Raw genomic sequence first — 26,586 nt, forward strand, 5'->3', positions numbered from 1 at the left:
ACCAAGGTCAACTGTCAGCCCAACATCATGCCTACAAAGCTATGTCCTGAAGTGCCACATACACATGTTTTTTAAACACCTCTAGGGATGGAGACTCTATTACTTCCCTTGCAGCCTGTGCCAATGCTTTACCACTCTTTCAGTAAATAAGTTTTGCCTACTATCCAAATGAAACCTCCCTTGATGCAATAGCTGCAGAGATCAGGGCCTTACCAGTCGGTACACTCAGAAAATCTAAAATTATATTATTGCTCTTCTGGATCATGGTTGGTGTAGGACACTATCTCGGGCTGCCTGGAGAAAAGTGGTCCCACACAAGAGCTCACTGTCTCAGGGGCCACATGTTTCTCTGAAGATGAAGGCAAGCTGTGTGCAACCCTGCAGAGATTGACTTGTGGGACATGCTCTGGCCACAGAACAAAGTGTGTAGCAGAGGAATTTTGCTGGTAGCAGAAAAAGGCATAAGGGAAGGTGAGATGCATTAAGTTTTTCCTAAATTAAATCTGTGATAATGTGAAACCTTTGCTTAAGCATCCTCCTAAGGATGTCTGGACCAGGGACTTCTATCATAAATATGGAAGGATGAATTTTCATCCATACATTCCCTAGACCTTCCTTTGTTTGCAGTACACCAGACTGCAATCCATGTAGCTGTAATAGACGACTTGTTGTGCAGCCATATGTAATGCCTGGAAATGAATTCCAAACTGAACAAAGTTTTATGCAGCCTTATATTTTCATAAGCATCATACAGTAATCTGTAGCCAAGCAGCAATAAAGACTTTTAATCACTGTCATCCATGCTGTGCTGAAACAGAATACAATCTTATTTAATAAAAACCTATGGTCACTCAGGGGCATCAGTATCAGTCTGTTTGAGAGGTATGTGTGCCCCATCCAAATGCCTCTTGTAGTAGCAAATCCAGTATCAGGCTTTACCAAAAATAATTAAAAATGTGTGATCTGACTATTGAACTCATCAACAGAGACAGAGACCAGGAAAGGTGGGCTTCATGCGTGTTCCTCCACAAAAATCTCTTGGTGAAGTTTGCATGTGAAGGGGACCGCCACTGTTGGAGAAGTCTCTGCAGCAATGTCACAAGAAACTCCTGGCATCCAAGTCAGACTTCCTCAGATGTTCATTGCCAGATTGATAAACTAATATTGGAAGAAAAATCAACTTTACAATAAATTATTTCAGGCACTTCTCCCTCCCCCTTCTTTCCCCAAATGAGACAGAGACGTGCAAAAGCAGTGTCTTGCTCTGAATTGACCACATGCAGGGAAAAAGACCTTTGCTTACTAGGCTTTTATGTTGTATCCCTAAGGAAAGACCTCAGGCAAATTTTACTTCTGTGTTTGGAGAGGAGGAGGCAGGGCTTTCTGAAGACTAGATGCCAATAATGGCAGTGATTTTGTTTGCATCCCAGCAGTCCACACAGACTCCCATGTTTGTTGTACCATGTTTGTTTACTGTGCCTTGACAAGGAAGTTTTGTGTTAGTGTAAAATGAGAGATAATCCACATATGTAGCAGGAAGACGAAGAGAGCACAAGCAAATAAGAAGCCTGTGCTGAAGAGTGTGAGAAGTAGATGATGGCCATGCACTGGAAAGGTTGATCTGAACTTTTGGGTGATTCAGGGAGAGTTAAAGATGTCCCCCGTCTGCTGCTTCCCATTTTCTCCGTTGAAAGCTGGCACTCAAGAAAAGAAATAGCAGAGAATCTAGAAGGGGCAATGGGAAGCTGTCAATATGCCACAGGGCAAGGAAGGAAGGATATAGCACAGAGGAGATGTAATCAGTGCATGCGCTGTAAAATCCCAGCCCTGCTGAAACCTATGGCCAATATCCCCTGCACGGTCATAGATGTCACCTGAAGTGTCAAGCAGAAATACCCTGGTTCTTAAAAGAGGACAAAGCTATAGAGAAGCCACATCACTTTCTCAGTGTTTATGAAACTGTGCTCATACCTCGCCTATATTCAAGTTAATGAACTCCTTGTTTTTCACGCTCAATGCCTGGAATACTCCTGAAATGAAAAACAGGACACCAGTACTATAAATAAACCTCATTCATATTCACACATGAGCTCCTCATCCCACAACGATGGGCGGCTGTGCCAAGGACAGGGAGGGCCTGGGACAAAGGCTTAGGATTGCTTGGTGGTGGAAACTGATCTGAGAAAACAAAGTCTTTGCAAGAGGAAATGTCTTGCTGACTTAAGGCCTTTTTGCAAGTGTCACTTCAGGACTTGACTGGAGGCGGGTGTCCTGGATGTGCTAAATGGACAGACCTGGGTGAAATTATGAAATTAAGCCAAGCTATTTGCATTTCTTTATACATCTTATTTAACTTTTCTCAGTAGATTAATACATCTGTTGCAACAGATAGAAACAGGAAATAAAGAGAACAGCAACAAAAAACATCAGCCAAGCAAGCTAATGTTACTTTTCATAGCTGTATTTGATCTGAATTTGGAGCTGCACTGTTTTACTTATCTCTACTACTGCGGCTGTGGAACGACAGCGGCTCTGTGGACAAATGACCTGAGACCTAGAATGCCTTGATGTACAGGGAACCATATCTTCTCCCAAAAGTGGACGAGTTATGTAAAAAGTACAGGAAATACCTGCTCAAGTGCGTGCCAATTATCTCTTTGCAAGAAGCAGAAGCAATATTTGAACCTTGAATTTCGGTGATCCTAAATCAAATTTGTGGGTGAGCCACAAGAAAGGATATAACATGGACTTTGCCAGCTTTCTTCACATGCCTTCCACATTGCTACAGAGTTTATGAAACAGGCTGTATTCAAATGGGGATTTTTCCCATTAACAACAGAACATTTTTCAGTTTACAGGAGAAGAGACATCCTAAAAGCAAATGCTAAACAAACCTCCTTTCTGTTAGTCATGTACACACTTGACCCCAAATATTGCATGAAATGTTCAACAACAGCCAAAAAAGGTACGTTTGTTTTTTTTTTATAAAGAGGACAAAATTTCAGAGGAAGAAGATACTCACGGCTTGCATTCTCTAAGCGAATTAAGCAGTTCAGAAAATCATCAAATTCAATCTGGAACTGCTTGTCAGAGTACCGGAGGACAATCAGTTGCAGCAGGTAATTGCTGAGTTGGTATCCTTCCCAAAGACACATGCACAAATGAAAAGTGAGCAATCTCGTAGGCCAGGGAGGAATCTGCAGATCTCTACTAATTCATCTTGAAAACCACTTAATGGAGCCATAGTCTGTGGCACAGATCCATCCAGAAAGCAACCTGACCATAAAGTTCTGTAAGCTTGAAATGAATAACAAACGCTGAACAAGAAGTTTTGCAGTCACTGCAGTTTCTAGTCCATGCACTTTTTCATGTATGAGGGGCCATTATCTCTCGTGAAATTTGGAGGAATTTCACCAAACTGGGGGCTTTAATAAAAATCTATTGTGATGAAATACAAATGCCCTAACTGCTCTTCATAAAGAACAGCTTACTCACTGTCCTCCAGCTTTTGAGTGGAGATGGACTCTGAAGTGGTTTGTTTCAGGGTCTAACCCTGCGCATCTGCAGCCCTGAGTTCAATAGAGCTCAATACAAATACAAAAATTGCTCTGGCCGACTGCCTTACAAGCCTGGGGGAACCTGGAGCAAAATTAGTCCACTCAATGTCCTCTCAAAGTGCCGAGGTCCTCTCTGGGGCTTAGACCTCCCCTCTCTTCAGGGGTACCTGGTCTGCATAATTGGTTGCGGCACTCTCCACCCGCAGCAGATCTGCACAACAGGTTTCCAAGATAAAAAGCAGTGCTTGTCTTCCTTACCTGCAGCTTTAAGAGCACTGCGAAGCTCATAGGAGGACATGGAACCAGATTTATCAAAGTCAAACTGAAGAAAGATATTCTGTTGTGAAAGGAGCACATGGAATATTCAGTATTCACATATGAAAGGGAGACAAATATGACATATAAAGGCAAGGCATTTATCTCTAACCACATAGGATAACCAATTAATAAAGTTGATGAGACTTTGGTCTAGATCAAGTCTGATTCTGTAACTGAGGAGCAAGTCTGGGTCCTATTTCTCTTTTTCATATGAATAAATCGTTGTGAAATAAGTACTGCCAAACCCAAGCATTCAAAAATAATGAGTTGCCTTTCATAAAAATTTCCATGATTTTTTGAAAAGTAATTTTTTCTGGGAAGGAGTTATTGTTCTTTGTCTTTTAACTCTTCATTGACATGTTCTCTTATTCTTTTTTATGTTTCTCTTTATAATTCTGAAGGCTAGAGACAAACTGTTTAATATGAAGTTAAGATTGGCACTTACTCATTTGCTTCTAGTTATAAAAGATCTAAACAGCCACATTTGTAGTACAACCAAGAGAACTGTTACAGCTTGCACTTTGACCTAAAAATTAAAAGATTATTAAGCTAGAATAAAATTCCGTCCTTTTAATGAGATGACAAACATGACTGTCCCTTGGAATATGAGTTATTTAGAGCTGTCGTCACATTCAACTTAACATTTTCCAACAAATACCCGTGTAAATCTTCCTACAGGATATAAGGATTTCTCAAGTCCCCTTGTTAAAAATCAATGTGTCCTTTGTTAAAAGAGATGCGGCATTAGTACCCATAAAAAGCGTTTGCCATTTCTGATGGGCTAGACAAGGAGCAGAGAACTGCATATTTTGAATGCTTGGGTGAAGCATGAATTCAGAAGAAACTATTAATGACCACGAGGAAACAATTGTAATGTCTTTATTTGAGTATTCAGTCTGTGGCCTGATTCTACAAGCCTGCTTATTCTCACTGCCGTATACAGTGACAGGGAAATGTATTTAAAATTAGAATCAACACTTTCCCAGACTCCAGTACAGTTGACTCCTGAGCGATCAATAATGGAAATGCAGTGACTTTGGAAATTATTGTTTCCTACTAGTCATGAATCATCACTTTCTTCTTCTGTACAAGAACAGTAATGGAAACTTCTTAAGTTTCATTTTGATTGGCTTGCTTATTAGTGCCTGTTGCATTCCTTATCCCAAACATAGTTGATTTGCTCACAAAAATTTCTGTTATTTCCAGAAAACCATCATGGAAAGCTAAGAATGTCTTTGACAATCCAAATCAAGCCCCCATACATTTGAAACATTTGTTTTAAGTTAAAATTCGTGGCTTATAAGCACTCCTGTCCCATTTGTGTCTGTGCATACATAATAAACTGCACAGGAAACAGCTAATGAAATAGAGAAACAAATACAATTAATAATGTCACCTACTATCCATTTCTTCATTTTTTCCCAGAAAACTTTGAACTCACTAAATTCCAGTTTCCCATTGCCACTGGTCTGGTAATCTGAATTAAGGAAAGGAGTTTGCTACATGGAAGTCCAAATTCTGTCTGAATTTATCATTGCTGTTCCTTTAAGCACAAAATGTTAAGTTGCCTGGAAAGCCTACGGTGCCTCTGAAACTGATACTGGCATTTATCACGAGGTGCAGATCGAGCAGTTACAATCATGGCTGTGGCTATCATACTTGGGGAACATTATGTGGTATAAAAACACAGCTGAGCAATGCAGGTTCACGGAAGAAAGACAGACATATTGTTCTAAGGCAAGAACAGTTTTGAATGTAAATGAGATATAAATAATTCACAGAATTAAATTACCTGATCAAAACAAATTGCTACTGTACTTGAAGAAGTTAGTCAACCAATGTGGTATTCAGTATTTTTCTCTAGAGACTGGGGTTTGTTGCGATGGCTTAACAGAAAATTAATAGGAGTTGTGGGGTGAGGCTGGCAAAATCTGGTCCTTACGGTTTGAAAAATATGTCTGTACAGCAGTTCTGAGAGGCATTGATTAGATCTGCCTGGCCTGCCCTGTGCCTGAAGTGTGAGGGTCTTAATGTCTATTCTACTGAGTTGCTGATGTCACCCAAGGACAGTTCATTTGCAGGATGGGCCACTTGCTCTGAAATGCTAAATAAGGAATGTTCCCATTCCCCCTTCCCTTTCCATCTTACTTGCCAGGACAAGGCCCTTGCTCAGATAGACACTAGCTCAGTGAGCATTCACAATGGTCAAAACGTACCAAGGAGGGTCTAGCTAATGCCTGTTGTTGTTTAAGTACCTACACTGGTGACATTATTGAGGGTACCCACAGACCCCAAGGACATTGCTGTTGCTGCCAGAAGTCTGTCTTTTTACCTATCCAGGTTCTTCTTCCTGGGGTCATGTAGAACTTTGTCCCCCTTGCTCCATGCCACCACATGGCGACTGCAGCCATGGAATTTGGTGGCATATGACATGGAGGGGACTCTGCCAGTGTTGACTTGAGTTTGCATTTGTGTCATTTTGCAACTCCATTGTGCTCCAAATACCATGCCCAGAGTGGGATGGCTGTGTTTGTGTTCCTTGTGCTTCCAAAGCAGATGAAGAGATTATCTCCCCATTTATTCAAAACTATGCAGAGATTTGCTTGGATGTATCACAAATCACGGAAACTATTTAGTTATATCCTAAATAGTAAACCTAGGACTGTTGCCATGCTTCTGTATTAAGTGCATACCCTGGCTCTGTGCCAATACCATGTAAGGATGAGATGTGAACATGGCCCAGCTCCCTACTGAAGCTTTTAATTTAAGACTGGTCCCGTTTGTCATTTCATATGCACGGTAAATGATCTGCACTGAATTTTAACATTAGGGACATAGCTTCAACAGGATATAATTTTGTCTGTTTTGGTTGTCTGTTTGAAATGTTTAAGGGTGATGTTACCTCTGTCATTGGCTGGAGCAACAAAAGCAAAATGTAAGAACTCAGCTGAACATGCAAGACATAAACCAAATGTATGATACTTGCCTTGTCAGAACTGTATCTGTTTCATCTCACATGTAAGAAAGCTGTCTATCAGGAAAGCATATTGCAAAAAAAACCCCTTCTACCTGAGGAGAAACTATGATAAACAAACTCAACAGGCACCAGAACATTGCAAAGGATGAATCTGGCGGGGAAGTACCAGAGCTGTGATTCATCTCACCTAGTGTCAGTCAGTGAGCATCCCTCATAGTTAGGCACAAGGGTAATGACACCATCCTTTTCGCTGTCTCCAAAGGAAGTCTAGAAAGCTTAGATGTAGACAAGAACACCACAATGCCTAAATTTGGACAGCCAGCTCTTGCCCTGAAGTCTGCTTCCTGGCGTCCCAGGATCTAGCTGAAAGACCAGACCATCCAGCTTTCTGTTTGGTTGTCAAAAACCCACAGCTCTAACATAAGTGATCTTCAACACTCTGCTGATCCTCAGTTTCTGACCCATAACTCACATGCACAACTATGTCTGGTGAATTTAACCTTGTAGACAACAGACTTTTCTTGAGTTATCTCTTCTAGGCCTTTTTCAGACAAACCACAGCTTGAAAAATGCAATGTTCTATACAGAAGTAATTTGAGATTTACTTTTACAAGTGCTCAGAATTAAAGCATCTCCCTCTAAGTCTGCAGTAAAAAATGGTCTGTCTTGAAGCTTCTAACCCTAAATTTCTAAAACAAAAATCAGAATACAACTTTCATGTAATGTTTTGATTTGGGTAGCGTTCTGCCACGACATTACCACAGCCATGTCTGATATCCTGACAGGTAATGCTATGGACCATTGTATTTAGACAATTCATTTAGCCTGAGAAGCACTTATTTGAAAAGGATACATCCATAAGAGAAATTATATTTCGGCATGAAATGAGACTTAAATTCTTGAATTTGATGTTCTTTGCTGAAAAAGGACAATAATAAGAAAGAAGTCATTGGACAAAGCTGCCTTTTATACACCAAAAATAGAAAATAGAAAATAGGATTTCATAAGGAGAGAATCTCTTAGCCTTCGTTGTGGGAGGACCCGTGCACTGGAAGATGAAGACAAGCCTCATGACAGAGAAGTCACAGTCCAGAAACAGGCGGGATTTACTGGAGATTTGATAGGAAATACTGTCCTTGTTTCATGAATCAGGAGGTGAGGTTCAGAGAACGACAGGTTTCCCTTTATACAAAGGGCCTGTAGCAGGGTCATGGACTACATAAAGGTCTTACAAGTCCCAGCCCAGTGCCTGCCTCTTTACAGCAGAACCACAGTGCAGTGGAGAGTTGGCCTCACTTGTGGTTAGATCATGGACCGTATGTTTTCTTGGCTCTGACCAGGCTGGCTGGAGGACACTAGGCAGGAGTCATAACACAGCCTTTATTTTTCTATCTGAAAGTGAATTTAATGGCAGCCTTTATGAAGTTCTTTAGAGCCATTAACTTAGAGATTATCAGCACTTACTTACTATTTTTTAATACAGAATTCAGAACATATTCAAGTTCTTCTGCAGATACCTCCATGTCCTAAAGAAAAATTAAAAAGTGCAGCATCTGTTACTTGAATTTTTCTGTAATCAGACATATGAAAAAACCTTAGAAACCACAAACATCACCCATCTGTACTTAACTGCTACTCAGGAAAACAGAACCATACAAACCCAAGAAAAGGCTAAAAACTAAGGGGCTGACAAAATACAGGAGTCCTGCTGTGCATAAGGCTCTTCGAGGAGGCCTCAAGAAGGAACCATTGATTCAAAGAAAAATAAACTGCAGCTGGACACTGAAGCAGGTAGGCTCCCTCTAAGAGCTTGAGCTCTAGCTTTGGTTCTCTGGCTTACTCACAAGGGGCTGCACCCTTCTCTATCTAGACACAAGGCATGGTGACACCTGGTGCCCGAACAACACATTACAACTAAGCAAGCTTCTCCCAAAATACACCATTTTTGCTTCACCTGGCCCTGAGTGGAAACAGAAGTGTCCCCCCTCTTTCTCTACCCTGCTATGACCCACATGGGTTTTGCACTCACCTTTCCTGAAATCTGCTCAAACAGTGCCCGGAATTGCTTTTCTTCATCAGTTTCTTGTGGGCTTGGGCTTGGAGGCTGCAACATCAACCGTACAAGTCATTATAAGAGTTGTAAAATGTGACATTTCTCCTGCACATAGCCCCTCTGTGCATCAGGGGACCACAATACATCTTAAAATTAGGATATGCGTGCTCCTGAACATTGCTAGACCTGAGATCTCCCAACTATCTAGCTGCCTGAGGAGAGTCTTTTGCCTGGATTGTGTGCTGTGCCATTGTCTTGGCTATCTCAAAACCAAGAGCACCCGTTCTGGAAAACACCTGTCCTCTCATCCCACCCCTGCACCACTCTGCTTCCCCATTCCTTGAATAACCACAGCTCTGCTGAGCTCTTTCCAGAGGTATCGTTCAAGGATCTCTTGCTCTTCTTGAGACCACCAGCCAGAGGTAGCTGCATTTAGGTATCTTACCCAGTGACATCCTGAGCCTGGAAGCAGTTATCACTGGCTGCCAGCTGAGTGCCTCAGTGCAGTTGCAAGAGGGCAGGGTCTACACTGATGAATAGTGAGCAGTGCAATAGTGTGAGCCACTGCTGTAGTTGGGGTGACCACGTGCGGAGAGGAGTTCTTGGGTCAAAAAGACGGGCGAAAAGAAGGCAACAGCACAGAAAGCGAAGAACTGGCCTTGGTTTTCTCTACCCACAGAAGATACAGCATGGGTGCTATTTAGTGTACCGTCACCAGAGTGGCCCTGGTTACACTACTTGGCTGCTTACACTTTTTTTTGACCATATGTATGTTCCTCACTTTCTTCTGCTCAAGTTTGGATGCAGTCCCTTGATGATAGTAGGACAGGTGAAAAGATTTACTTTGCTACTGAACATGGCCCTGAGATCCCAGAAATGGAGACGCACTTATTAGTTGGTCTCTAATGGAGGGTTTTACTAAAGAGAGTCACATGAGATCTCGGCTTAGGTAGTTTCCATGGGAAGGCACAATTAACACCTTATTTGCAGGGATAAACTTAAACAGGAGCTGACTCCAACTCAGCTGTAATTAGCGCTTAGCAGGCAGACCAAGACGTACGGAAACAAAAAGAATTCAACCATTTCAGTAGACACCAAATGTATCAAACATTCCCATTCAAGCCCTACGGATACTGATAAGTAAAATAAAGATACTTGTATGCAAAGTGGATGCAGGTCTGTGGACATTCTCTGACTCTGATTTTTTCATACTAAGTAAAATTTTAAAGGATGTGAATGACCACGTGCCTCCCTGGTGCAAAGTGTGCCTTCAGTGCACACATGATGGCTGATACCTGCCTCTGGCACTGGCTGACACTGACTGCCTTGAAGCTAATGCAGAAGCATAACAATTATCATTTTGACTGTTTATAGCTCTTTGACCATATTCAGCAGAAGCGACTGTTTCAGTCACATACACAAAGCTGGCACTCGTGCAACATTCCCGTGAAATGAACGTGTTTTAGCCAAAGACAGTAAAAGCAGTGTGTGCCAGCTTCTGCTGAGCTATTCTCTTGCTATTTTAACTCTGTAGACTTACCTCAGGGAGATCAATGGCAACGTTTTCATCTAGATCCCTGGAGAAAACAAAACCTTATTTGGTATCTGAAGATGTTCAACATCTGCTTGGGGTGGAAGCTTGCTTATTACATTTTCCAAAAGGGAATGATAAAACTGCTGAACAAGTTAAGTTTAGATAAAATTTATCGGATAATCAGGATTTTGCACTGTTTAAATTTTGATATAAGCCCTTAAAGCAGACTTTAACCAGGACTGAGGGAGGGCACAGCTGTGCATGCTGTCTGCTAAAGAATTATTCTCATTCTTTATTTATCATGCACACACTTTTTCCTCAGTACTCTGTTTTTTAATATAAAATTGTCATTTGGACACACTTTGAGAGGAAACAAACACTGCTGCATTAACAGATTCCCAAACAGTATCAGGCAGCTAGCAACTCTTCCTCGTCGAGGTTCCAGTTGATTGACGATGGCAAGCCCGATTTCCCCACCTCTTAAACTCCTCTCCAAAAAAGAGTCAGGTTTAGATAAAAGGAGCAAATGCCAAAAACAAACAAACAAACAACAAACACATCAGGAGCTTTCCCTGCCAGGGATCTGCTGTAGGACTGGGTGCCTGGCAGCCAGGCTTTCTCCAGCAGCCACTGGTTCCATGCACAACCAAGCACTGGAGGGCCAGGGGCTCACCAATAACTTACTCAGTGATGGCCTTCTTCTCAGAGAAAATCCTCAGGCAGAAATCTGCCTCTTGGTGCGGCTCAAATGTGGTTGGAATAAGAACATAATCTCCCGGTGGCAGCTTGAATCGGTTAGATACTTCTCTTAGATTTATATAGGTTTTACTCCTTGCCTTGGATGGGTGGTACCTGAAGAAGTCTTTGCCCAAGTGTTCGACTCTGCCGGGGCTCTAGGAGGGGAAGCAAAGGCAGAGCTGCACTGGCTGAGGTGTACTAAGGGTCATCCTTGCCCCTTTCCCAATCACAGAGCCAAACTCTGCCTGGCACGAGCCTCTCTCCCAGTTGTGAGCCCAAATCTCATCCTTTCACCCATGTGCTCGCAGCAACTAAGCTCCGTTATGGCAAGGACGCATTACCAGTGGTCATTTTCCACCCAGAAGGCAGTCTGAGAGGACTCTGGGATGTTATCTTCCTGCTTAAACATTCCATGCCATTAAGAACCACCATACCAGGAAGGCTGTCGAAGAGCAGCGTCAACAGATTTGCCAATCCTAACCTAACTCAGGGACAGGCACCCCTGTGTATGATGCATCCTAAGAAGCTCACAAAAGCAACAGGGAACCAGGGAAGGGATAACAGAAACATGGGGTTGATGATCCCAGGGAATCCGTGGCCCAGTAGGGACCTCTCCTGAGAGGATTGCATCCCAACCATATCAAAATTCTCCATCAGGCTTGATGCAACTGAGAAGACTATTTTAAGAACAAGGACACTAAAAATACATGATGACTGGCAGGGGTAGAAACCCAGAGAAAGATGCTAGTACTGATAATGCAGCTACTGCACTGTAAAAGCAATAGAGTACCTCATAAATAGAGTAGCCGATAGTTAGCATTTCAGCACCAAGCTTTTTGAGTTTACGGCGATCCTTTTGCATCAGTGCTGCTATGAATGTGCAGTCATCTTGTCCATCATCTTTCTCTGTCAAATGCAGCTTGATTTGTGGATTTGTCCAGAAAGTCTCTGCCAATATAAAGAATACCACAGAGTTTCTTGCATAAGAATAATAATACAACTATTACAATAAAGTAATTAAGTTGAGGTTTCGCTCAAATTTAGGTTTTCCATTAGCTGTCATGCTTCTTTCCACTAAGCTCTGCAGAAAGTAAGCCAAATCCTGAAGTCCTTCATGAAACTAGGTGTAGAAAAGCTTTTAGGGCTGATATTCTATTATCATAGTTTAAATAAAGTTGTCAGACAAGATTTTGTTAAAAGCACATAGCTACAATGATCCCATAGTCCTGGTGCCAGTCTGGAGTAATATAGCTCAGACCCGTGACGCTGCTTCAGAGCCACAGAAACATGCTGGCTGAGATGGATTTTTGTCTAATTTTACACTTCCTGCCACAGTTTAAGAACCTTATTTGGAGCTAGCCCTGCTCATGCAAATGTAAAGGAGAGACAAATAAGAAAAAACTTGAGAGCAAAGAAAGCAGCTCTTTTACTGCAAAGTCTCAAGTGGCCATTTGTCCCTTTAGCTGGTTCCTGCTAGCTGAGACTCAGCTGGCCAAGCCTGCACTCTCAATTCTGGCTACGTGGTAACAGGAGAGGTGGCTGAGGATACAAACTTCAGTGCCTGCTTCTCAGTTTCAAAGCAGCATCTACTTACCTAGAAAATTTCTACAGCCTCCTGCAGTGGATCCCCGGATCCAGCTTCCCTGGTGGATGGTCACCTCCCATTTGTGGGCAGTGCTGTCTTCCAGGGCATCAGGAGTCAGGTTGCAGATCTCAACTTTATCAAAATGCACTTTGAAGTCTTCAAATTTCATCCTGAGTGAAAGACATGGGAAGGTACAGGAGTCACTTCAGTGAAAGATGCCCAACAAAAGTAATAACTCCCCAGAGTCCCAAGGCCAGATCACCGTCTCGTGTGGATTAGTAATGATTGAGTTATGCCAGTGTGAATACCAGGGGAGAAGCTAGCCCTCACTCACTGTTAAGTAAAACATAAGCAACCTTGTTTTCTGGGTCTGATTCTGACATCTCTTACACTTTTATTTTTATACATTTTTTTAGGTTGATTTTATTTAGTTACAGTTCAGCATAAGATAAAAACAAATGCCACTGGCAGAAAATCTGTGGTAGAAAGAGTTATTTCACCAATCCCATCCTAGCCTTAGTCACTGTACCTATATTGCCAATGACCCAATCAGAGGACGGCAAGCATCTGTGCAGGAGATAAGTCTGCCTACAAATCGGCTGTGTGTTCAATGCCAGCCACATGGCAGCACTACAAGGGACACATAGTGATGGATTAGCCAAGCCATGGTATGATTAGCCTGTCCACACTGCAGTTAAAGTCACATTTGGGCCTCTGCTGAAGTGCCTAAGCTCAAGCTGCTCACCCTCCTCTCCTTTATGTGCACCTGGGACCTTGTTCTAGCAAAAGCATGCACTAAACACGAGAAACAAAATTGTTTGGACTTGAGTCGTGGCTTCAGCCTGCCCTTGAAAGTGACACAGGCACTGCTGCCGGCTACTGTGCCATGTAGATTGCACTATATGTATTTTGTACCCAAGGTGGATACATATACATGGCTATGGGAAGGAAGGAGCAAATGCCACAACATGAGTGTTTTTGAGCTGCTAGGCTGGGCTGGTTGAAACTAACCTGCTCAGCATGCCAAGAAGCAGATAAGGGATATGATCTTATATAGCAAGTCAAAGGGCAAAAAGATATCAACAGTCCTGCTGCAAAAGGAGCCTGGTGTTCAGGACTGCACAAACAGCCAAGAGAAGGGACAGCCAGAGCCAGGCAGCACTGGCCACGCTGTGCAGCCCCAGGCAAAAGGAGCAGAACAGGGAAGCTAAGAGATTAGCAACTTGCATGGTGGGCGTTGCAAGGACAGGAGCCCCATATGCTCCAAGAATGAGGGAAGCATTGGTGGGCTGAACTTCTCTCTGTAAATGGGAAGAGGAGTTAGGCCTTCTTGAGAGCAATTTAGGACATCCAAATGTGTCCTCTGCTCTAAGCTGCTATCTGTAAGAGCCCCTCTCTTTCCATGGACCATAGAAATAATGTATAGAAATTGATCTCTGTAACACGGACTTTTATAACTATGCTTTTCTTTTTCTTTTTTCTTTATAAACATTGGAGAAGACCTTTAACATCAAGTCCAACCATCATCCCAACTCAACCATGCCTACTAAACCATGTTCCAAAGTGCCTTGTCCACACACTTTTTGAAAACCTGCAGGGATGGCAACTCAACCACTTCCCTGGGCAGCCTGTTCCAACACTTTACCACTCTTTCAGTGAAGGAATTTTTCCTAATATCCGGTCTAAACCTCCTGTGATGCAACTTGAGGCCATTTCCTCATGTCCTGTTGCTAGTCACCTGGGAAAAGAGACCAACACCCACCTCACTACAACCTACTTTCAGAGAGCTGTAGAGAATAATCAGGTCTTCCCTCAGCCTCCTTTTCTCCAGACTAAACAGCCCCAGTTCCCTCAACTGCTGCTTGCAAGACTTGTGCTCCAGACCCTTCACCTGCTCTGTTACCCTTCTTTGGACATGCTCCAGTAGCTTGATAACCTTCTTGTACTGAGGGGCCCAAAAGTGAACACAGTATTCAAGGTTTCCTCCAGTGGCTGACACCTAACAACAAAACAGAGTAGCAGGAGGGAAAATTTCTCCAAGACTGCAGCTTTATCTGCAGCAGTTTCAGATAGGACCCAGATAGTCCTCAGTGTCACTCACTAAACACAGCTAGCTCCATTTACACTTGCCATGGCCCATTTTACCACTTGGTTTTAATGTTGAAAGAAACAGTAGGGTTTGCTTTCCAGAGCTCTGTTGTCTTTCTTGTTGACTATTCACATGTACTGCTAGTCATAGGCACTGCTAATTTTCACTTTGATTCTCAGTGCACTAGAGCACAGACAGCATAGAAAAATCTGCCTCTAAGTGGCTCAGTTTCCTGGCCACTCTTTGCAGTTTTGGGCTCTTTGGAAACGTGCTGCAAGGCAGATGAAGGAGTTGTACTTTATAGATCAGTTTTGGCTTCTAAGAGGTAAAATACTTGTTCTGACTTCCCCAGGGCTGTCCTGGATTTGTAGTGGTTGAGGGCAAAGAAGACACTGGCCCTCTGCTTTTAGCAGGGAAGGGACCAGGGTGAGTAAGAAGCTAATTTAGCCAACAGCAGGATGCCTTCTTCCCATGTAGTAGGAACATCCGGACAAGACCAATGTGAACTACTAATATGTAGCCAAAATGTCTTTGGAGTAGTTAAAGAGGTCAGGAGGCCCTCAGCATGTTACCATGAAGATTCCCTTCAGACCTCACAAATCTAAAGAACAAAAGAAACAAAAGGTCTCATCAGACCACACTTCCCACCTTGTCTGCCTTATCCCATGTAGTCCTCTACAGCTTCACTGTGGTTTTGCATTGACTGAAAATACACTGGTGATATGACACTTCTCTTGCTTTAAATGTTCCATGGTTTTTGATCTGATTTCCCCCTATTTTCATCTGTTTCCTTCTCTGACCATTCCAGTGTCTTTAGGGATACACCACATTATTACTTATGTAAAGTCTGTATGTGAAGCCTGATGGAGAAACGAGGCTTAAGGCAGGGGAGAAAGGAAAACACCTCTTTGAGAAATACAGAGAAGTCAAAAGGCATCAGGAAAAAATAAGTCTGGTGGTCTAGGTGAAGGGTTTAGCTGGTATCAAACTTGCCTGACTGGTTTTGGAAGCATGTTTTACAATCTGTGCGTGACTTTTGTCCACTTAACCCCTTCAGCAGAATTTCAGTCCCAATGGCTTATGTTTTTGCTCTGAATGACTGAGGTGCTGGATTAGAAAGGCCAACATTTGTCTCAGTATGCTCAATCTCATTAATTTCTATTTGTCTTCTGAGGACTTGACTGTCAGCTTATCTCTGTAGGACAGATGACTTTTCATGAACTTCATTGTTTGTTTGACAGCTGCTTGCACAGTTGTTCCTCCATTACAGAGTCAGGCTTTAAGTCATGCCTTGTACTGAGAGACTTGCTGGAGCTACTTGGGTTCCAGGTAAAATCTCTGCCCTCTTTTCATTCACCTCAAAAGCTCCACATGTAGCCAGGTCAAAAGCTAACAAAAACCACACAGATTTCTTTTGGGAAAGCTGGAAATGCCCTTCTGCATTTGCAATGTCAATAGCAAAATTACTCAAAATATCCTATGTAAAAAATACTCAAGTAACGGATCAGCCACTGGATCTACTTCTCTCCAGAGCTATGAAAGTTTGGGCTAAATTGTTTTATGAGACTTAACACGCTGCATTATCTATCTCAAATAATTTTTCAGGCCTGAAGTGGAACCTTGGCTTAACTTGCAGGAAAAATCTGAAACAGCCCCACTGCACACCTCTCTAAATTTACCTCTGTGTAAAAGAGATGAGCATCTGGCCCTAGAGAATGTGACCAGACACATTGCCAGTAGTGCACAGTGTGGTTGATATTGAGGGGGGATCATGTGCAAGTCAGCCATCTGCTCTGTCTGGAATCGTGAATTTGGCTTGAAGAACACTTCACACTTCCAAAGCAATTTCCATCATCGTTTTTTCCCCCCCCCCCCATTTCATTTACTCTTTTCTTGACATTTTCTATGATTTCACACACATCTTTGTAATTTTTTTTAACTTTCTGTAACAAGCAGCATTGCTTCTCAGGACTCAGTTCCCTTCCAGTGTGTACCTAGCATGAACCCTGAAAGCATTTCATAGGTGATATACAATGCTCCCTTCTGTAGATCCTGCCTTTGTTCATGGGAAGGATTTAAAGAGTGTTACATTCATGGTAGACACATGATATTTGAAATATGCTAATGTCATTGACTAAGCTGATTTTTAAAATGCTTCTTTTATTAAAATATGGCACAGATGAAACACACAGAAAGCCAAGGGTGTACCTGCCCTCTCCTAGGCAGAAACTAAGCATTTCCTCACACAGACACTTCTTCCCTATTGTTTGTTTTGGCCACTTGCTCCTTGATTTCTGACTAGAGCGACACATTTTAAAAATCCGCAGCTTACCAGAATTCTCCATCATCTCTTGCTGCCTGAGATAGGCGTCTCTGTTCTGACACGCTAACTGAACGCCACTCTGGAGAGCTGCAAGAAAACAAAACCAAGCTTTACTGTGGGGTATGTGGCTCAGAATGTCTCAGTGGACACAGCACCAGGCTGTTCTTCCAGATGAGTTTTATTTGAGTGGCTCACACAAACAGAGATGCATTCAAGAGGTTTCCTAAATCCTGATGTCCACTCGTGGTCACAGAGACCCAACTAATGTAGCTGGAAGCTGGACCAAGCCAAAGATCCCAAAGCTGCTCCAGGATAGTCCTGTGGCAGTTATTGCCTACATTCAGAGTCAGGACTGCTGCCAGGTGTTGGGGTTAGGTATAATAGAACTACCGGTAAACTTCAAGATTTTGATAAGTCACAGACCTCAGACCTCCTTAAATCTGTTTTCTGCCCTAGCACCATCTATTTTATATCTGTCAGTAATTTAGGGCCCAATGTTTCTTCAATATTGAGTCAACGGGAACTGAATTAGCTCCTTCCCCTGTACAGAGAGATTTGCTGAAATAACTGGGGTTCCAGGCAAAGTCTTTGCCTCCTTTCCATTTACCCCTACAACTCCAGCTGTAGCATGTCAAACCTCAACAAAAGCCTGCTAAATCTTTTGGGAAAAAGTCAAAATGCCCTACTGCATTTCCAATCTGACATAATTAACAGGGACTAGCGGGCATCTTTTGTTAAGTGGAGAGGGAGTAACACAGTACCAGTTTCCAGCTTATCTGCAGTAGGACAAAGTATGGATGTTATGTTACAAGTCCTACAGCAAAAGGCTTCCAAAAACCAAGCAAAAAATAACTTCAAATATATAATTTGTCCAAGCTGGAGTATCTTAAAATAAACTTATCTCAGTTACATTACTGTATGCTTTTTGCTATTGCTAGACTTTGGGGGCTAAACAAGCTAGACAAGGTCCCCATAACTGAGCAGCTTTGAAAATACTGAGGATGACGTTAATACGGCAGTAATACTGTTATACACGTACAAATTCTTGATCTAATTTTCTGTGGAATATCTGGGGCTGCAGAAAGCTAGCTATGGGGCAGCAGCTGGGATTTGGCCTTAGTGAGGCCAGCATCTATGGGACAGCGCACGCACTTGTCACTCCAAGGGCCGTTCCACTCGACCTGTCCCCAGGGGTTCCTTATCCTTATGAGCTGCACTTGCCGGCCCAGATAGCTCACCTGGGGAAGAAAGAAACATAGAAAATGCCAAGTGTTAGTAGACAGGGAGCAGGACCTCTCCAATGTGCAGAGTGAGGGCAAGCTGGTGTAAGAGATGGGTAAGAGGTGCAGGCTGCTAGATCAAACATGGGAGGGAAAGATGGATGGAAATTCGGATAACTCTCCTATGATAACTGCCCCTGTCACCTGAGGTCAGGGAACACTCCCTTCTCTTTTCCCCGGGTCTCTCCTTGCCCCATACCACTGAACATACCTCATCGATACCAGTCACGGAGTAAGCATGGCCCTTTATAAGGCCAAAGGGGGTTTTGGCTTCTGACTCAGCAGCACTGCTGATCTGAAATAAAGGAAAAAAAATGTGAATCTCTCTTCAGAATGAGACTGCAAGTGGTGCCACCTGGTCCCCTTCCATGCATCTGATGGGAGTACTACAGATAGGGAACTTGTCTGTCTGCTTGATGGAGACAGTGATGGTGAAATTGTGTCCTTTGAGGAAAGCAGAGGATGTGGTTTTTTAAATTTTTTTAACATTGTTTACTCAGATGGAAAATAAGGTAGTTCCAGGATGAAACACCTTCTCTGTCTCTGTGATTCTGTATCAACATCATCTACATTTCTGCGATCTCAATTTTAACTCCCATTCAAATGTAGTTTGCGTCAGCTAAGGGATGGGAAAATGTGCTCTTGGTTTGACATCTGGTGCTGACATGGTCTCATTTCTTGTAAAAAGGTGCTTATGGAGCAGCAATGGCAGTGACAGGTCTCATCAGCCAGATGAGTATCACACTCTCTCTCTAGTTCAATAAATATTTAATTAGTCTTTGCAAGCAGCAAAGCTTCATCAGGAAAGAAAGAGAATCTCAAATCAGAAAATACTGAATCCTGAAGTTGAATCCTGAGCTTAACTCAAAGAGAGAGCTTGTGGAAGAGGGCTGCTTCCAGGAAGGCAGGCAATGGGTTTGAGACAACAGATCTGCCTCAGCCCGGCACTTAATTGAGCTGTTGGGCAGAGAGCAAATAAAAGCTTCTACCCCAGCCTCGGCACTTCCTTTGCCTTTGTCACAGGTCCCCAAAAAGGAAATGAAACATTTTGTGCTTGGTGGGATTTTTCAGTTGCTCTGAAACCTTTTCTTCCAGCTGCTCATTCTGGTGGAGAAACCTGGCACACTTTTGCTTTCAAACCGCCTTTCCCTCCAGCCACAGCCAGCACGGAACAGTAATGGGGCTTTCAGTGTTGCTGTTGAGCAGCTCAAGCGTTTTTGACCAGAACAACAAGGACACATGGGCAGCTCCTTTTACCCTGGGTCAGACACCCTGGCAAAGCAGTGTAAGTAACCTATGCAGGTGCTACCCATCAACAATATTTTCTCTGGGAAAGCCCAAGGTTTTAGTCTCTGGAGAGATAAACTTGATATCCTCTAAGCCCCTGCCCCAGTTTGCAAACAAACACACCGATCCTGAAAATTGTCTCAAGTCCCCAAAGTCCTCACAGCTGTCGTCACAGAATTCAGGCTGAAAAAAACCCCAACTTTTGTAGTCTCTGGAACCAGTAGCTCCTCAAAAATCTGTGGCCAATTTTAATGCTAGGTGGCCTAATAAACTAGGAAATAAACTTCAGGTTCTTCAAGTGCTCGTACTCATGTCATGCCCTAAATACAGTGGCTGCCACCTGCTGAAAAATGATGAAACTTTTTATATTACTTTAAACAACAGTACTGAGGACTACATATCTATAAGTTCATAGCTACTATTTGCAGAGCTAAGTGCATATCCATCTACTTGTCATTAATTTAACAAGTCTTTATAAAGTAGGTTTTAATGCAAAACCCACAAGTCTAAACTAAGACATTCAGACCCCATTTCTTACTTACATCAATAGAGCAGCCCACCATTGAGCATCTTTTCAGAGCTTTCTCCAGGATTTCGTAGAAATTTTCAGGAGCCTTTTTAACCTCATACATTTCTCCTACACCTCCAGTGAAATCTTCCATGGCTTCTATTGTACTGCCTCCTTTCAGAGCCTCATAGCTGCCGTTCAGCCTGGAAAACGCATGCTGAGCATGAGACATACTTTCAAAACTCTGAAGATATCCATGTTTGAGAGATTTCTAACATGTGAGTAAAATTGCGGCAATGGCACTGAAGTCAAAAGAAGTACCCCAGAAAGTACCCAATATGTATGGGAGGAGTACTGGGATCATCCTACTTTCCTCGTTAATTACATTTTTAATTCATTCATTTCTTCATATCTTTAAAGCCTGTGGCTTTTCTTTCTTTAGTGCAAGTTGTCACGTTGGCAAGCCTGACTATCACTGCATGTCAGTGGCTTGCTACCTGCCAAATCAGTTAAAAATACAGACTTATCAAGAACCATCAATTGAGGTCTCAGCAGAGACGCAAATAGCAGGATTCAGGCTTTGATCCAAGTCTCTTGCTACCAGCTAGGGATGTATTTAACAACGTGCTGGAAGCTGGGACCCACCTTCAAGAAACAGATGTAATGTCTTTAGTTGAGGGCAGCAGCAAATGCAAAAAAAACCCACCACCAAAAAATACGGGATAGAAGCTCTTCATTTGAGTTGTGAATAATGTATGTACAAAGTGTGAATAATGTGTTTACAAATAGCAAATTATGTGTGCACAGTGACTTACTTGGCATAGGCTTTCTCTAGTAAGGCGCTCCAAAATTCATTGTGCTCAGCTGAGTGCAGGAAAACCAACCGGCCTTTGAAAGTGGGTAATCGGTCATCAATAACGACATCCAGCCACTCGTTGTGCTGCCAAAACTATTTAGAAAGGATGGGGCGTGAGTTTGCTAACAGCATGTCATTTTCTGAGTGTAGGACTCTGGTGTTCTAGCACTTCTAATTGTAAGTTAGTGACAATCATAGGCTTGATTAGAACTCATATGCAAATCATCTCTTCCCAGTATACCATGACAGGCTGTCCTGAAGGAAGGGTTATCTGTCCTAGGAGGAGACCAAGACTAAATGCTTAGAGCTGTACTGTAGCTCATCTGCGTAACATCACTCAGGTAGATACAGAAGGGGTTACCACATGATTTAGGGCACTCTTCAGACACGCACGTATTACACATCCCAGTCAGTCCAGTTCCTTTAAGGCCTTGTATCCTAAGTGGGGATTTGTGTGCCCAGGAAAATGTGAAATGATTTCTAAAGGCATACCTCTATTCACAGGGCAAAAGGGGCTATGCACATGCCTATAGGAGGCTGACATAGCCTTCTAGGTTGTTTCACAAAACACAAACAACAGTGTAAGCTCAGCAATCCCTCTTTCTTCAATATCCTCTGCGATAACCAGCAACCCCACTGCAAAATAGACCATGGCATGTAATAATAGAAATGTGTTCATGCTGCGCTAGACGCTCATCTTACCTGGAAATGAAATATACCAGCGTAATCTGGCCCAAAATTTTGATCCACAGGCACCACTCTTGCTAGGGTTTTTTCGTTCAGTGTGAGACAAGCTATGGCTGCTAATAGCCAGCAGTCACCTGTGAATTGAGAAGGGGGAAAAAAAAGTGGTAGACAAAAGGCTCCCTTGGGCTCACAGTGCCCTTGTGGAGATCCTTCCCTGATCTTGAAACCCATTGCACTAGGATGGTCTCTGGTATGGATGGGAGCATGCTATCAAAAAGGTGGCTTCTGGCAAAGTTAGCATGGACAATACCTCCAGCTTCACTACTCCAATCAGTTCAGAAGGGACAATACCTCTTCATGTGTGAGGGTATTCTTGCTGCTTCCCACAGGGTGCAGGCATGAACACATCCACCCAGGGCGGGGACACTCACCAAGATCCCCTTGGCAAATATCAGTTCTTGTGGCTCCTCCGAGGATAAACTTGGGATCTTTGACAATGTCCTGTGAGAGAGACATAAAGTGACTTAGAACAGGACAGGAAAATATCACCATCACTCTGAGCCCAGAAGTGCAGCATGGTGTGCACCACATGAGCTATATTATCCTGCAGCAGCACAGCCACCACAAAAAAACTAGGTGGAGAATACCTGCTAATTAATAACAGTGTAGAGCAATTAAAGAATTAACTATCCTCATTTTTATCATAATTAGTTGGCTGCTAATGAAAGGCTGGCATTCTTTATTCATCTGTAGACAATTGTTAAAATATTGCACAACCCATCCCAGAATCATGACCTTAGGCTACAATCCTGATTAATATTTTTTGTTTGCTTGTTTTGTCCCAGTGGCAGGAAAAACTAAAATTGCCATTTTACCTCTAAATGCATTATTAACCCTTTCATTTATGTGCACATAATACCTGGAGCATACAGTGTCTGAAAACCATGAGACCATTTCCTCCTCAAGTAAGCAAATAACAAAGGTAGACTCAAACCTTGTTTGTTTTACAGAGTTAATTTTTTAGGAAGAGCTAACACTACCCACCCTTGTGTGCTCAGCAGTCAGAGGAACTGGTCTTCATGGAAGCCTCAAGGCAATCCTCAAACAGTCATTTGACTGTTATAATTAAATTACTAGCACCACAGCTGGACAAAAAATTACAGTGGTAAACTAATAAATGTGGCAGGAATCTCCCTCTCTTCTCCCCTTTCCCATGAACTGAATTCAATTGACTGAATAGAAAAGAGGAGAGGAGAGTAGCGTATGTTTATATTTCTAGGGGAATATGCTTGTAGTTAATCAGTCTTCCCTGGCATGTTATTGCAGACTCCATGGCATGAAGCAGACCCTTCTGCCTGAGCTGCAGAAGCTTGCAAAAAAAACAACCCCAGCTTAAAGAGGGGAGTAAAATAGAAGAACAGTCATTTAACATCTCCATTTTCCTAGAAGAAAACGGAGTTTCTTTAGTTCATAACACTGCATTTTGTGAGGCCACCAGGGCAGGATGTTGATAGTTTTTATCAGCTTCTTGCACTATTGCTGAAGAATCTTCTACTGGCCACGGCTGGAGCCAAGACGTTTGCCTCAGCTAATCAGCACCGCTTCTGTGAAGCTCACTCTGCAGAGGCAATATTCAGGAGGGAGCTGGTTTGCTTATTTTTCATTTGCCTTTGCTGAGGAGGAGGTGGTGGTCAGGTTGCGCCTCAACCACAGGTGCCTCAGAGAGGAGGCACTTCAGTATGTCGTGTCCCCAGTCTGTAGAGCAAAGGGAAATCAAACAGCAGCTCCTCCTTACCTGGCCCACCTGTTTGTTAAATACACTCAATCTTGTTGGGACTGGATACAAACAATAAAAACCACAGCTCATTGCCTGTGGACATAAATAGAACAACGGCTGATAAAGTAGCTGATCTTTAATACATGCCTTGTTCTGGCATCATTGCTCCCAGGGAAACGTAATTCTCACAGCAAGACTGGCATTTAACTGTTACTAAGAAACAACATGTGTTGGTAAGGACGAGATAAAAAAGATTTTCTATTAACGTGGGACTGAACATTGCATTCATGTCTTATTGCTTATTACACAGGTCTACAATCAACATGTGGAAAATTATTTGCAGACTCCTATGTCTAAAGCAAACAACAAAACCAACAACAACAATAATAATAATATCAATTAAAAGGAACTGAAAGGATTTTGACTGGACCTGTACCACATTCTCTGCTACACAAAAAGAAAATCACACTCTACAGTTTTTGGGTGGATATTGCAATGCAAAAATAATTCTAATTTTAATGGGATTTTTAGGCTGGATGGTATAATAACGTGCATCAGGGCTTTCAGCATGTTGAAGGTCAAAACCCAGAGCTGGATCTTGCATTCACTCACAGCATACAGTAGGTCAAGGATATGTCTGCACAAGGATATAGCTTAAAAATAAGGTCGTGCAATCCTCAGACACAAGACAAGTTGACCCATGACTTTCCTGGAATGATATCAAAGCTGTGTTTCGACAGACTCAAAAGAAAACAAACTGCATCTCCCCTGCCTCTGTCTCACATTGATAGAGAGGGTACATGGATACCTAAGAAAGGTGGAGGGTGAGGCTTTTTTTTAGGTAGCCTTATTTCTATGATTACATCTCTCTACCTAGTTCCAGCTTGTGCTGCCCGTCATACCAGTTGCCAGTGGCTGTTCATATTAGGAGAATTTCCTTCTTATTTCCTGCTGTATACCATAGACTCATTTGGCATTGTTCAAACATATTTGTCTTTCCTTTTTAGGTGGGTCTTTTTTTTTGTTCTTCAACCTATGTGTCTAACTTTCCCACACTGAACTGTTGAATTTATCCCAGCAGTTGACTTTAGATACAAAGTAAGGTGGAAAAAAGGGAAAGGAAAAGGGGGTATAACAACGAGAAAAGTGTCTTCTTCAGATTATTCTAAAATATTGATAAGGTACAGTTTCAAAGGTTTTATTTGTAATGAAAGGAGATTGCTAAACAAAATCACTAAATACCTTTCTGACTCTTAGAATACTTAAGATTTATGCAGAAAGCAAGATATTCATCTGGTGCAGATCCATGTAGCTCACTGATTGCAGTGGGGTATTTACAGATTAGTGCTAGCTAAGGTTCTCATTCACGCTGTGTGCAAATGTGTATATATGCATGTATACGCATGTCAAAATAATGAGAAAGCCTCCTCTACTCTCATTAGCAAAGATTAAACTCTAACAGGGTGTAAGTCTGAAGACTAACATTATTTGGCCCTGCAGTTACCAGCATTTATTGTGCTACACTTCATCCAAACTATTGTAAAATACTGGTAGGAGAGGCATTAAAAACCAGTCACCATGAAAAGCTGTTTGAACACAGATACCCCACGGAGAGTCAGTGTTCGTGTTCACCCCCTCTGGCACCACGGCTGAGCTGTGGCAATTAACCAGGAACATGCTTCAGGCTTATAACCCACTTGCAAAGCAAAAAGCATTAACTTGAAATAGTGTTATAGTGTCTCTATTTTGCTGCCTTTCCTGATGGATAATAGAGATAAAACAGATGTAGCTTAAATGCTGACAATCCAAAAAACATAACTAAATCCCTCTCCTCCCACATACTCTCAGCCTTCCCTGAGCTTTATTTCTTGCTGTGTAGCTCACAAAACTTCACCTTTTTGCACAGTGGGAATTGGAGTGTAAAGGCAGAGGTTACTTACTCATCCTGGAAATGTTTCCAGTTCAGCGTATAAAGATCCTGAGACAACTACAACAGGTAGACCACTCCGTGCTGTTCCTGGGTACTGCACGCAACAACACACGAGCTCTCAGCTGCTCTTGGTCACATTTGAGAGCAAAGTTTAACGGCTATGAAACCCCAAATGGAAAAAAGCCCCAAGCTAGCACCTAATGGCTGGACAAAGGAAAACCATTCTTTCTGATTTAGTGTCACAGGCACTTGTATTTTTGATGCCCCCCAACACCCCAGAGCCAATGCACCAAAACCATCTCACTCCTACAGCCCTGTCCAGTGCCTGGGGACAATTCTACAAGCCCAGCTGTGTTTTGGGGCACAGGAAGGCAAGACAGGCAGCAGTGCCTTCAGGGGCTGCACTTATCGCATGTAGGGATCTCCTATTTTTTTCATAGCTCAAACTTCTCCAGGAGTGATAGCTTTAATTCTACTCTGCACTACATTCACTGCTACTGAGGCATTTGAATGTCTATCATTGTGGATTAAGTTAAGCCAAAATTTATCCCATCTTTAAGCCTATTGTGTTCTTTTTCACTCATATCGCCAAAGGAAAGACTTCTGCAAAAGGAGAAGCTTTCAGACTACAAAGAAAAAGAAAATAAATGTCAGTCATTAGCAAAAATATAAGATATAGCCACAAATTTTCCATGGTTATTAGTTACAGACTGAAGTGGGGAAAAGGAACCTGAAGTGACATTGGGTTTGTGATCTGAGATCATGTGACTAGTGAAGCTTCAGGCTCTTGCTCTATTATTGATGATCGTTACGCAAGATGCATTAAGAGGTACTCATCACGCCTTTGGCTACTGCTGAATGGCTCAGTAACCATGGCATGTATTCATAATCTCTCACTGTTTCATGATGGACATGAGCATGTAAGTATAAGAGTCTAAAAGTTAAAAGGTTTGAATTTTTAAAGTGTGACCTTAATTAGTAATTTCCTGCGTTAACAACTCTTGATTTTTATGTAGTTAGAACCTCATCATAATGTATTTTACCCTTAATTTCTTGCATGTTCTCTTATCTTCATCTTAACATTGCT

At 42.4% G+C, this 26,586-nt stretch overlaps 1 protein-coding gene across 3 annotated transcripts in view; it reads right to left on the bottom strand.

Moving 5' to 3' along the window:
* Nucleotides 1-577: 577 nt before the first annotated feature.
* The window catches only part of CAPN9 (calpain 9), a 28,053-nt gene continuing 2,044 nt past the window's right edge, over nucleotides 578-26,586 (bottom strand). For 2 of the 3 annotated variants that reach the window (XM_069852296.1, XM_069852297.1), the window contains exons 4-22: nucleotides 22,224-22,293; nucleotides 21,808-21,926; nucleotides 21,065-21,198; nucleotides 20,284-20,452; nucleotides 18,666-18,749; nucleotides 18,327-18,412; nucleotides 17,184-17,261; nucleotides 12,772-12,932; nucleotides 11,968-12,125; nucleotides 11,124-11,332; nucleotides 10,446-10,482; nucleotides 8,882-8,956; nucleotides 8,321-8,378; nucleotides 7,706-7,770; nucleotides 5,276-5,344; nucleotides 3,816-3,894; nucleotides 3,023-3,139; nucleotides 1,972-2,030; nucleotides 581-1,158 (exon numbers count right to left, since the gene is read on the bottom strand). In XM_069852296.1, coding sequence (XP_069708397.1) covers nucleotides 1,132-1,158; nucleotides 1,972-2,030; nucleotides 3,023-3,139; nucleotides 3,816-3,894; nucleotides 5,276-5,344; nucleotides 7,706-7,770; nucleotides 8,321-8,378; nucleotides 8,882-8,956; nucleotides 10,446-10,482; nucleotides 11,124-11,332; nucleotides 11,968-12,125; nucleotides 12,772-12,932; nucleotides 17,184-17,261; nucleotides 18,327-18,412; nucleotides 18,666-18,749; nucleotides 20,284-20,452; nucleotides 21,065-21,198; nucleotides 21,808-21,926; nucleotides 22,224-22,293 — 1,854 coding nt within the window. In that variant the 3' untranslated portion in view covers nucleotides 581-1,131. Of the gene's footprint in view, nucleotides 1,159-1,971; nucleotides 2,031-3,022; nucleotides 3,140-3,815; nucleotides 3,895-5,275; nucleotides 5,345-7,705; nucleotides 7,771-8,320; nucleotides 8,379-8,881; nucleotides 8,957-10,445; nucleotides 10,483-11,123; nucleotides 11,333-11,967; nucleotides 12,126-12,771; nucleotides 12,933-17,183; nucleotides 17,262-18,326; nucleotides 18,413-18,665; nucleotides 18,750-20,283; nucleotides 20,453-21,064; nucleotides 21,199-21,807; nucleotides 21,927-22,223; nucleotides 22,294-26,586 lie in introns of all 3 variants that reach the window. The other variant, XM_069852298.1, reaches the window with a different exon arrangement.

This window comes from Phaenicophaeus curvirostris, chromosome 2 (assembly GCF_032191515.1).
Source record: "Phaenicophaeus curvirostris isolate KB17595 chromosome 2, BPBGC_Pcur_1.0, whole genome shotgun sequence".
Classification (NCBI taxonomy): domain Eukaryota; kingdom Metazoa; phylum Chordata; class Aves; order Cuculiformes; family Cuculidae; genus Phaenicophaeus; species Phaenicophaeus curvirostris.